The sequence below is a fragment of the Centruroides vittatus genome, unplaced genomic scaffold (assembly GCF_030686945.1).
Source record: "Centruroides vittatus isolate TY-2023 unplaced genomic scaffold, ASM3068694v2 contig_1477, whole genome shotgun sequence".
NCBI classification, from domain to species: Eukaryota; Metazoa; Arthropoda; class Arachnida; order Scorpiones; family Buthidae; genus Centruroides; species Centruroides vittatus.
In genome coordinates this window covers 757,544-769,778 of record NW_027120916.1, presented here as the reverse complement: position 1 = coordinate 769,778, position 12,235 = coordinate 757,544, and the positions used below count along the sequence as shown (strand labels likewise).

General features: G+C 28.7%; 1 protein-coding gene across 2 annotated transcripts in view; it reads right to left on the bottom strand.

The window, feature by feature from the left end:
- Positions 1-43: 43 nt before the first annotated feature.
- The window catches only part of LOC136968492 (rho GTPase-activating protein 44-like), a 53,485-nt gene continuing 41,293 nt past the window's right edge, over positions 44-12,235 (bottom strand). The window contains exons 10-17 of one of the 2 annotated variants that reach the window (XM_067262474.1): positions 12,109-12,172; positions 11,943-12,024; positions 8,296-8,376; positions 6,251-6,382; positions 3,253-3,332; positions 2,985-3,087; positions 1,339-1,886; positions 1,125-1,261 (exon numbers count right to left, since the gene is read on the bottom strand). In XM_067262474.1, the coding sequence (XP_067118575.1) occupies positions 1,257-1,261; positions 1,339-1,886; positions 2,985-3,087; positions 3,253-3,332; positions 6,251-6,382; positions 8,296-8,376; positions 11,943-12,024; positions 12,109-12,172 (1,095 nt within the window). In that variant the 3' untranslated portion in view covers positions 1,125-1,256. Of the gene's footprint in view, positions 1,887-2,984; positions 3,088-3,252; positions 3,333-6,250; positions 6,383-8,295; positions 8,377-11,942; positions 12,025-12,108; positions 12,173-12,235 lie in introns of both variants that reach the window. The other variant, XM_067262473.1, reaches the window with a different exon arrangement.

Sequence of the window (12,235 nt, the reverse complement as noted above, 5' to 3'; positions counted from 1 at the left end):
TATATGAAAAGAATCTTGTTAAAATAAAAGACAAACCACCAGATTTAAGAGTTTTTTAAATATAATTTATTATATTTTTAATTGGAAAACTTTATATTTACATGATAAAATTTATATCAATGAACACACAATTACTGAAATCATATTAAAAATGCTACTGACGTCAAACTGTAATAATAATTTTTTTGTCCCAAAAGTACTAATCACCAAATACTGAACTTGACTAATCATATCACAGAAGAGAATCCAGAAAGTTTGCTCTGTTTGAATATTTCCAACCAAGATCTTCCTTTTGAAAGTAAATTTGTTCACAACTTGGGATTCGACCCATAATATGAGACCAACATGTTCACAATATGGTATTAAAAATAACATTTTTAAGATCTTATTTGAATCCATTTCAATCTTGAAATAGATTACAGATTCGTAGATAAATACACGCACGTGACACCAAACACTGAATAAGAATTACAAGCTAAATTTAATAGTAGTATAAAATTAATGGCTTCAGATCCAAAGTGGATAAAAAAGTTGTTTTAAGAATAGAATAAGAAAAGTTACTGCAAATAAAAATAGTTATACAAAGTCACGGGCATCAAAATCTCAACACTCAATAAAAAATTTGTATTAGGAAATGAGTTTCTTTCAAAATAGCAAATGACTAGTTGTCATTATATCAAAATGAATACTGCATTATTTTGTTTTCCTAATTTTAATCTTATACAATTAAAAATTATACTCATACTTCCTACTTCAAGCAGGACTAGAATAGGCCATTCATTTCGTAGATCAGATATAATACAAGAAGTTGTAACAATATTTACAAAACATTTCGTACAATAAAAACTTAAGAAATACATATTCATAGGCGAGTGTCCTCGCCGTTACTTCCTTGTCGTCGTCTAGCGTGCGGTGCAACGGAAGGTGGCGGCGGCGGAGGAGGAGGTTGAAGACGAGGCTTATTTCTATGGACTACGGGAGATAGAGGTATTTTTGCCGTAGATCTATCCGAGGGGTCGTTATTTTGGAGTGAAGTTACCTGAGGAGATATGCTTCTCGGTGGCTTCTGAGGTGGTTGGACGTGATCGTCACCGTGATCTCTGTCGTGAATCATGGAAGTAGTGCGAGGAGGCCTATCTGGAGGTTTTTCAGATGTATGAGATATAAGAAAATCCCATTTGTCATGTTTCTCTTCATTTTTCTCACCTAGGTTTTTGGATCTAATCCTGACCTGTACATCATCTTGATCTGAATCATCAGTCTGAAATGATAATTCATCAGTTTTTAACTTATTTTCTAAAGAGTGAGTATGGTTTGATTTAAAATCATATTCAGCACCTTGATGATTTTCTGCTATTAATGGTAAAACAGGTTTGGCCGGTTTAGGAGGTTTTTCTGAAGGAATAGTTGGTCTGTCATTATTTATCCCATTTTCAGAAAGAACCGAATTCTCAGAAATTGGTTTTTCAATCATTTTTGAAAGTCTAGGTGCAGCAGGTGGTGGACGATCGGGTCTTTCTATTCTTCTATGTCTGTCTAAAGAACCAGTAGAATAAGATAATGGTTTTTCTGGAATTTCAGGTTTTTCTAATTTATTAATTCCTAAAGGAATCTTATCTGAACCATCATGACTTCTGTGAATGCTATATCTTTCTTGTTTGTCTATTATTTTATGTGGTAAAGTAGAAAACATTTTCTCTCCTTTGTTAAGTTTATGATCAAATTTATTGTTTTCAACAACAACTGAATTTCCTTCTATCATTGAGGCAGACATTCTATGACTAGACCCAAAAGATGATGATCTATCAACCTGTATTTTTTCCCTAACTTGTACAGCAGGTACAATGGGAGCTGGCTTTTTAAACTGATGAGGAAGAGACTTGGGACTGTAAGGAAATAAAGTTATGATTTAATTTTCTCAAAAAATCTTTTTAAGATCCAATAATTTCTGAGAAAATATGTACATTTGTATATCATAAATATTTATCACTAATTAATGGTATCAAATAAAGTTATTACAATATTATTATAACATAATAGTAGTTTAGTAGTTTGATAAACATGTTTTCAATTTAAATTTAATTATAGAACAACTGCTTAAAGTAATTTGAAGTTTTATTTTACCAATAATTATAAATTTGTTGTTTTTCAAATTCTTATCGAGTGTATCCAGAGGTAATTATTGGATCATTGTTGTTTATTATACAGACACACACATTTATAAATATCCAAATTCAATAATGAAAAAAATACCAAATATGAAAAGGGTTCATGAAATGTCTCTGATTAAAAGTAATAATAAATCATTAATATAATATCCTCTTTTAACAGACAGTATATAAATAAATTATATTTGTTATATTTGACAAGTTATAACTTATGATTTGGTAGAATGAGAAGATCTGAAATGCATTTTGCTTGTACGTTATATAAAAGAATATAGAATATTCCAATATTAAGTTAAAAAAACAATAAAAATGACAGATTTTGGACTGATTTCATTCAGGATAAATAAATCACCGATAAGTTTGAAGTAGCTATTATGTTTTACATACAGGAAAGATTTTAACAATGTATTTGGATATAACAAATCACAAGCAATTGCCAGTTCAGAGATGAAAACAAACATAATAGTTTACCAAGATATATTATAATAAATTTGTATGAATCATACTTTAAGAATTAATTAAATTAAACATTATGGCTGAAACAGTACATCTATTAATTATATCTTTTAGATAATTTAATAACAAGTAATTTTAAAGTTATTCTTTGTATTTTTTGCAAAACTTATCTGAAGAAAACATATTCAGTATTTTTTTAGTATTGTGAATCAATGAATGAAATGAAAAGGTAACAAGTTATGAGCAATTCAGAATAAAAAAATTTTTTACATGAAATATGTTTACAACTTTTTTTAAAAAAAAATGTATTTTATTATGTTTAGGAAGTAAGAATAATAACTTTTAATAGATTTTTGTTACCTGTGGGTTTCAACTCCTGTATCAGATTCTAAATCACCATTTTCCATAAGATGTGGTTCTTGAGGATTATGGAAAACTGTGGAAGCCACTGCAAATTCAATTTCTATAAATAAAATATTTTGAAAATTAATTAATATATAATTGTCCAGTTATTCAGTTTATCTACTTAATAATATTAAAATGTACAAGATAATCCGAATTAAAAATTTAATTAACTAATTTTAATGAATTAAATATTTAAAATGTTACAGGAAACAATAATTTTTACCTCCGGGGAAAAACCGATCAGCATGTGTAACTAATGCGTTGAGAATCGAACTATGAGTATTTGCGACAGACATGTTAGCACTGAAAAGTTAAAAAACGAATAGTAACTTAATAAAGTCATTTTGTAAGTAAACAATATAAATACAATTAGTCATAACTTAAAATATAGCCTAAAAATAATCCTGCAATTTGAATTTAATTTAAACTAAAATAGTTTGGTCTAAATATGGATAATAAAATCTACCATCTTACAATTAATTTTTAAAATTTAATTTAAAATGATTTAGAAAATTTTTAAACTGTTTTAACAGCTATGGATATCGACATCCCAATGCAATTAACTTGTTATATAATCTAAATTAATACAAGTCATGAAGTGAAGATAAAACAAAAGTCTGGATAATTAACTAATAACACAAGCAATTATTTATTGTGACATCGTCACAATGCCAGGCTTCAATTTTTAATTTATTTAACTTAAAATATATGCTCAAATTATTATACTAGAGACTTGCCCCTGTACATCATACTTTTTCCTTTAACAATAGAGTTGTGCTGGTCATATATTAACTGCTTTCAGGGAAAAAGATTTGAATTGAAATAACATGACTTCCAGCTTGCATCAGAAGTTCTCATATAGTTAATCGGGACTTCCTGCCCCTAAAGTTTCCATATCTAGTCTTGTCTTTCATCTATCTAACTCTATTCTTGAGATTAAGGAAAGACAGGTGGACAACAATGGGAATTTACAGATCTACAATTTTTTAAATTGCAGCCCGATTAATGCACAATAAGCAGAGATTTTAGGTTCAAGTCCTAGTCTGAGTGATTTTTTATCCCACAATTTTCTAAATTGTTAAAATTAATTAGAATTAATTCTGAAATTTATCTTAAAACAAATTGATAGTATGACCATTTATCTTTACACCAAATCACATTTAAAATATATCCCAAAACTAAACAATCAATTTGGCAATTTAGATTTCTGACTGATTATGAATTCAGATTTTTCTTACACTTATAATCTTAATTGGTAATAAAATTTTTTTAAGTCAGAGATTTTAAAAAAGTCAATATTCTCTGTTTATCAAGATTTTTCACATCATACAATAAGACAGACAATTATCAGTTATATGTTTCAACATTTTAAATTCAACATTGGCTAATTATTTATTATTTTGGAACTTTTATGGAATACAATTGAATTATTCTAATTATTACAAGTAAACTTTGAGAATAAATTTCAACCTAATTTCACGGGTTGCTCCGAAAAATTTTGAAATATTGCCGCCATTTCATCAGTTTAAATTTTTTTTTTGCCACTTCAAATTATTTATTGCCACCAGTTTTACTAACTAACTAATAAAGGTGCTGCTAGCCTTATCGGTTTGCCATCTGGAAAGCAAAAGTAATATATTAAACTGTCACTCACAAAGAAAGGGCCAGATCTTCAGGTCTGATTCAAATGAAATTTGGTCAGCATGTAGCCCTAAACACAAACAGCTCCTTGTCCAAATAATAGGACCCACTTTTCAAGTGTTTCCAAAAATTGGGCCTCTGGAAATTTAGCATTTAGCTTATAAGACTTTGAAAGTTTCATATCCAAGAGTGGCAATAGCAGAGCAAATAAGACGCCAAGCACTAGAGCTAGACGATGTAGGTTTGATCCTTTAAAATTTTAGTTTATTTCTATTTTACATGTAACATTATTTATTAGCATTATTATTACTATTATTATTCCTCACATTTAAAGGTTATAAAACAAGAGAAGAAAACTGACATTTCCTGTTTATGGAAAATGAGCCTATGTAGATTTAACTCTTATGTTGTTAAATAAAGTTTTCTTCATATTTATTTTCAGATATGATGGTATTGTGACATTTAAAGTGTGACAAACATGAGCACACAAGGAAATTGTCCATAATATTAACAATTAAAAAAATAAAATGTTGTGACTTGCTATCCTATTTTCATATCACTTGTATTTTTTGTCCATGTGCAGTAATGTCTGAAACTTATTTGCTTGTGAGGACATAGTGTGTAAAATATGTGAAAATAAATGTGAAGAAATAAAACTTTTATTTAACGACAAAAAGAGTTAAATCTACAGAGGCTTGTTTTCACTAAACAGGAAATGACATCAATTTTTTTTCTCTTATTTAATCTAAGGTTTAAACATGAGGAATAAGAATATTGATGATGATGATGTGGTAAAATAATAAAGTTAGACATAAAATTAACTAAACTAGACCAAGACTAAACTCCGAAAGTTCAAACCTACATTGTCTAGCTCCAGTATCTAGCATCTTATTCACTTGGCTATCACCATTCTGGGACATGAAACTTCCAAAGACATAAGCTAAACGTTAAATTTTCAGAGACCTAATTTTTGGAAACACTTGAGATGTGGATCCTATTATTTGGACAAGCTGTTTGTGTTTAGGGCTATGTGCTCATCAAGTTTCATTTGAATCAGAGACCAAATGTCTGGCCATCCCCTTGTCAGCAATAAGAATCATTTTTGAATAATTTTTTTCATGAATAATTCTGAATAACCCATTTATTTGATCACAATGTTCAAATAGTATTTCACAGGTTGTGTTATGTCAAAATTTTTGTTTTAGTTTACTGAAAAAAGTCATTCGAAAAAACTCCAAAATTTCTGTCAGTCAATAAAAGACTCTAATCTGAAAACGCTGGACGACATTACACAAAATTGCCTTCGATTCAATGTCACTTCCTACTTTTCTTCCAGAACGTGTCATGTGATGTCATGAAATCGCTAGATGTGTGATGCATGGGACTAACATTATACAGAAGTTTGACATTTTATTGCTTTTCCTGAAGTGTGATTTGTGATTCAATTTCAGGCTGAATGTCGAAACGAGCAAACTAAAATTTTTATCGCCACACTAATAAAAATATTACCAAGTGATGATTTTGGCACTATGCAGTGCAACCTCTGTAATTTATTTCCTGAAAGTAAACAAAAAACTTGCCTAAATTGCATAGAAGAGTCTTCTTTTGGAAGCCAAATCAGATTAGGTGCCATCACTATGGCAATATTCTGAGGAGACATTTTATTAATCTCAGCATTTGTAGCTAACACTGCTAAAAACTTCACAACATATCTGTAAAAAAAAAAGGAAAAATAAATTTATACTGAAAATTATAATAGAAAATTTCATAACTATTTGTTGAATTTTATTTATTAAAACTTGATATTAAATAAAATATAAAATATTTAATAACAAGTTCTAATACTTTGCTTTTACAGACAATAAAATATGACATTAATATAAAATACTGAACAACATAGCATAAACAAAGTAGTAGTAAATAAAAGTTTATTTCAAACAAATTATATATACTAAGAGTGTATGTGAATGGGTCAAAAGAAAAGTAGAAATTTCAGCATGATACTAGGAAAAATATGATTTAAATGATTCAAATAAAAAAATATTAATTTAGTTTCTAGGATGACACTGAAAATCAATAAGATCACATCATTATTTGTAAGAAATTGATTCTAAGATATTTTTTATTTTTAATCCATTTTTAACTTAGCAGATACAATAGCTGGTCATAATTATTACATAAAATTTCATGTAATAATTAACTTAAAAAAAAAAATCAGTGTCTTACACAAAAACAATACCTTTTCTACATTAAGTACTCCATATATAGTTATCAAATGGAGAGAAAATAAAAAACATATGAACGATGACTAAAACTAGATGAAAAATTTTCAGTTTCTTGTGTAAAAACATAAGATATTATTTTAAGCTAGATGTGGTGAATAATAGTTTTTAATTATCATCATCTGTAATGAATACCTATATAATTCATTTATTTCTACAGAAGAAATAAGTACCCTACATTTTTAATGGATAAACTCAGAAGCATATTAACCATATATTTGATACAAATTATTTAATGGCCAAAAAGCTAAGCCAAGTCTCTTCCATAGTGATGCAGTTTTTTTCTTTTAAGAAACAGAAAATTTCGATTATACATCATATGAACTAATAGACAGGAATGAATACCTACTAAATATGAAAAGAAAAATATTTGCGTAATGTATTTATAGATATTCTGACATAAAAATAATGCAACTGAAAAGTTTTAATCTTTTATCATTTATTTATAAATTTACATTTTAATTAACTGGTAATTTTGATTCTCTGATAAATTTCTATGACTCAACTTTCTTACAAAATAAAATTAATAATACATTAAATACAGTTTATTATAATCCATTTAAATTTAATTGAATCATTTAATCACTATAATAGAAGCAATTCTCTTTAGTAGCAAAAATGTTTTCAGATCAAAAAGACAGATCCAGATTTGAAAATGTTCTGTCATCCTAATTATGATATTCTTTAATATGACACTATGTTCTGAGCTTCTTTTAAATCACAGTCAAGTCAAAACAAGTCTTGGCAAACATCCATTCGTATTTTGATGTAGTTTTAGTGAATTGAGTAAAGTGAGAAGAGAATATAAAAATGTTCAGAAGCTCGAAAAAAATATTTTAAAATAATTCAATTTTATCAAAACACAGTAATGATTTTTACTGTTTTAATTTGAGAAAATTTTATGAAGAATTAAGCTTAACTGAAAGAAAGAAATTTGTTAGCTTGGATAATAAGTGTATTGAATTGGATTTTCAAATTTCTGAATACCATAATTTATGCACTGCAATGCTTATTTTACATTTCATAATTATCAGCACTTTTGAAATGTACAACTGAAGAGGAAAAGTATTTCAAAATGCATTTTGTAACCACGATGCTCAAAAAGAAATTCAAGACAAAATATGCTTGGAAAGGCTTGCATTATTGGACATTGTATCAATAATTTTATGATTAGAGGTTTAGAAGCAGTTTAAATATTAAATACAATGTAGTTCTATTTATTTAAATAATATTTTTATCAAAAATATTATTTAAATAGATAGAGATAGAGATAGAAGATTCATTTTGTTACTTAATAAACTGTTAATAAATAGTTCAAATTTTTTAAAACAATTCAAACTTACTTTAGATTATTAAAATATTGTTCTGGAAGTTTTGAAACTACAAGATGTAATGCCTGGAGGCGAGATTCTTGTTCAGTTATTCTGTACAAAAGAAAAAATAGATTCTTTCCTTAATTTTATAAATTATATTCTGTGAAAAAGTAATTTTTATATTACCTATTATCTTAATTATTTAATATTTATACTTAATATAAAAATAACTCATATTTTTGATTATGTAAAATATATTTGTAAATGCAAATACAGCAGAAAATCTACTAAAATTTATATTTTTATTCAAAACTTTAAAAGAAAATGAATAAAATACTTATTACATAGTTTCATAATGAATTAGGTATAAAATTAATATTTGAAATATGATTCAAAAAATTACTGTTGATATGGTGACTAAAAATAAAGTTATTTTAAGAAAAACGTAACTAGAGAAACATTGTTTAATTACTACTAATTATTTCTTCTTTATAAATGTGTACAGTAATACCCCAAACTTACGCGATAGGTGGAACCGAGTGATAACCGCTTAAGTCAAATTCGCGTAAGTCGGGGTATAATTTCGCATATAAATACATACAAATTATTTTTAATTGGGGCCGGAGACTAAAGAAAACAATGATTTAGGAAAAATGTTTAATAAAATCTTAAATAATACACATGTATAACAAATTATATTATTAAAATCGTAAATCGAAGTTATTTTGATGTAGAAGGCTTCATAAAATCTAACAAATTCGTCTGATGGCTCAAAAATTTTTTTCTCTTGCAAAATTTCCTTGTAGCATACTAATAATTTTTTTATTTCTCGTTTTGTAGAAGAAATGTGCTCTGTGTTGGAGTCTATATTTTCTAAAATTTGTAACCTCTCTTCATTTTTGTATCAAAGTCTTTGATAATGTTAACTTTACATTCCAAAGATAAAGTTTTTCTTTTCTTGTTTGATGCAGAAGAATCAGTTCCACTTCGTTTGGATGACATAGTAGAGTCTCTCAAGTCTCCGTATATATAACAAACACAGAAATAAATAACACAAAATAAATTGTAGCTATGTGTCGATTTTGCATGGCCCATCTGAACATGTAAGCAGAACAATAGTGTGGGGGGAGTGAGTAATCAAGAGTTGCGTGGCGCTCAAACAAAAGACGAATCGACGAGATTTAAAAATCGCATAACTCCGGGTTCGCGTAAGTTGGTGTAGCGTAAGTCAAGGTATTACTGTACATTTATATTGTAGTATTTGTATTATTTTGCATATTTTTTTATATCTCTATTTGCAATTTCCTCCCTATTTCTTGATTTTAATTTAGTATTAGTTGCTAAACAGTATCCTTTTAATAACCACATTTTTACCTTTTCCTTTCAAAATATCATCATTAGCAGTTTTCCATGTTTCATTTCTTGACAAAAACATAGAAGGACAGACAATTACCAGAAAGCATTGTAAATTCATAAAAAAAAAAAAATGGCCTCTAACAAAAGGGACACCCACACCAATTGCTTTTTATGTCAGTTCCAATTGGCCAACAGCATTTGTTGGACCAAAAATTGGCTACTCTATCTACCCAGATAGAGTAACCCAATTTAATTCATTTTTATCAAGCGAGACTTTACGAGCGTAACCCAATTTTATCTATCAGACTCTCACCTGAACATAAGAATTTTTCTTGCCAAGCAACTACTGGTACTTAGTACTAGCTATTGATATTTTTTATGTAGCTGAAAAAGTGTTGATAGCCAGTAGTATCATCAGTAAAAATTTACTTATATTTTAACCAAGCAGGTAAGTAAATCTTAGCACGACATTAGTTAAAAACATGAAGAATTTCTTGCTAACAAATGTCTGCAGAAATTCTTCATGTTGAAATTTTTTAAAAACTGAAATTAGATATGTATATAATGCTTGCATATTTGATTAAAATATAAATAAATTTTGTTTATTACTTATTTATAAGTATGAAAGTCTGCAATGTTCAATTTTAATAATGTTAATCAATGTCATTTTAATATTGGGTTAATATGCACCTAGGTAGTCCAAGATGGCGGCTCATCAGTTAATGTTACCTATGGTAGCAAAGTCGGTGACGGTAGAATGTAGGAAAATTCTTTTTCCCTACATTCTGCACGGCGACGGGGAAATTTTTTCTACCCTACGTTCGACATGGGCACGTTCCCTATAACCTCAAAACTGAGTTGCGAGATTATCGGAGGTGATTCAAACTCCTCCGATAATCTCGAACGAGGTTTTCATTATCAAGTAATGAAATCCATAAAGGATGCTTTCACATGATTGGTCGGCAATTATGCAAATTTTATTTTTCTGAAAGTGGAGTATGCGTGTTGTCGCGCAAAAAGATTATTTTGACGCTTGGATACTTTTGGAATTTTTCTATTATAAAGTAATTAATAATAATAATAATAATAATAATTTTCCTTGTGAATTTAAGCGATTGGAATTTATTTATTGGAAAATTGGCTGAGTGATTTTTGCAATTTTTAGATAGATATGTTTCACAAGTTAGTCATGTCGAATTGCGATTTAGAATCGGACGAATTTTGGAAAGAGTGTACTGGGCAACGTTTTTATCAGTTAATCAAAGCAGAGTCTCCTTAACTAGGATTAGACGAAAGAATTGATGACGGACTGAAATTTGCTGTAAAACTGGGCCTCCAACACACAGAGGAAGTTTGCCAGAAATGTGGCCAAACATGCAAATTGAGTTATCGCAGCAACCAGATATTCTGCGTGATGCGTTGCCGAAAATGCTGGCGAAATAGTTCGGCTTTCAAAAGAACGTTCAAAGGGAAATGTGGCAATATATTATGGGCAAATCTTTTGACATTCATACGGCACTATATTGGTTTAGAGTGCATGACGAGTAATTCGGCAATTTCCTCGGGTACTTTTTTAAAAAGGCAGGTATAGACTGGTTGAATACACCCCGATCACGGAAAAATATCAAGTTGGAAAGAACTGGAGACTATTCTGGCTGTTCCCACACCTAATGTCAGCAAGAAAGAAAAAAAAGCAAAAGAAAAAAAAAGACAAAGGTGGGGGGAAAGAAAAGTGTTAAAACAAAAGGGGGGGAAAAGAGCCTTGTCACGTACCGGAGAGTCAAGTTCAGTCAATGGGAAATGTGGAAAAAGGGGAAACACTCAGTAACAAAGTAAGTTATCCTATTTTTTGTTATTTGTATTTTTTAGTATTCTTATTATAGAACGTAGGGTAGAAATAATCTCCCGTCGTCGTCTAAATGTGCAGTAGAAAGAAAAATTCCCCGACACTGTCTATAACGTAGGGTAGAAAAAATTCCCCGTCGCGGTCTAGAATGTAGGGTAGAAAAAAATTTCCCCATCACCATCCGCCATCTTGGCCACAATCTTGGGCTACCTAGGTGCATATTAACCTAATATTGATATCTTTAATAATCTTAACTGATAAAAGAATTTATTAAATGTGTAAAATAAACTAAATACAAATAACTTTCAAATCATTACCATATTTTATGGACTATAAGACGCACCTTAATTTTTAAGCAATTTTTTAAAAAAATACCTATAAGATGCACCTGAATTTTGGAGGCAATTTTTCGAAGAAAAAAGTGCGTCTTATAGTCCATAAAATATGATAATATGTATTTAACTGTATTACATACTTAGCTGCAGCCATCCATTCATCATAGAGAGCAAAAGTCATGAGTGGTTCTGGTAATTCTCTTAAATAAGATTTTAGAACTCCTATAATTTATGATTAAAACGAAAAGTTTAAACAAAATCAGTTGTTTAAATACATTTTAGAAAAATATTGAATTGAATAGCTACCTGCAACAGCATGTGGGTCTCTAATGTATTCTGCCATATCGACAACACCTGCATCAAATGCATTCTAAAATATTTTTCAAAAATAAATAAGGATATTTATAATAAAAGTTTAAAAATATTTATATTT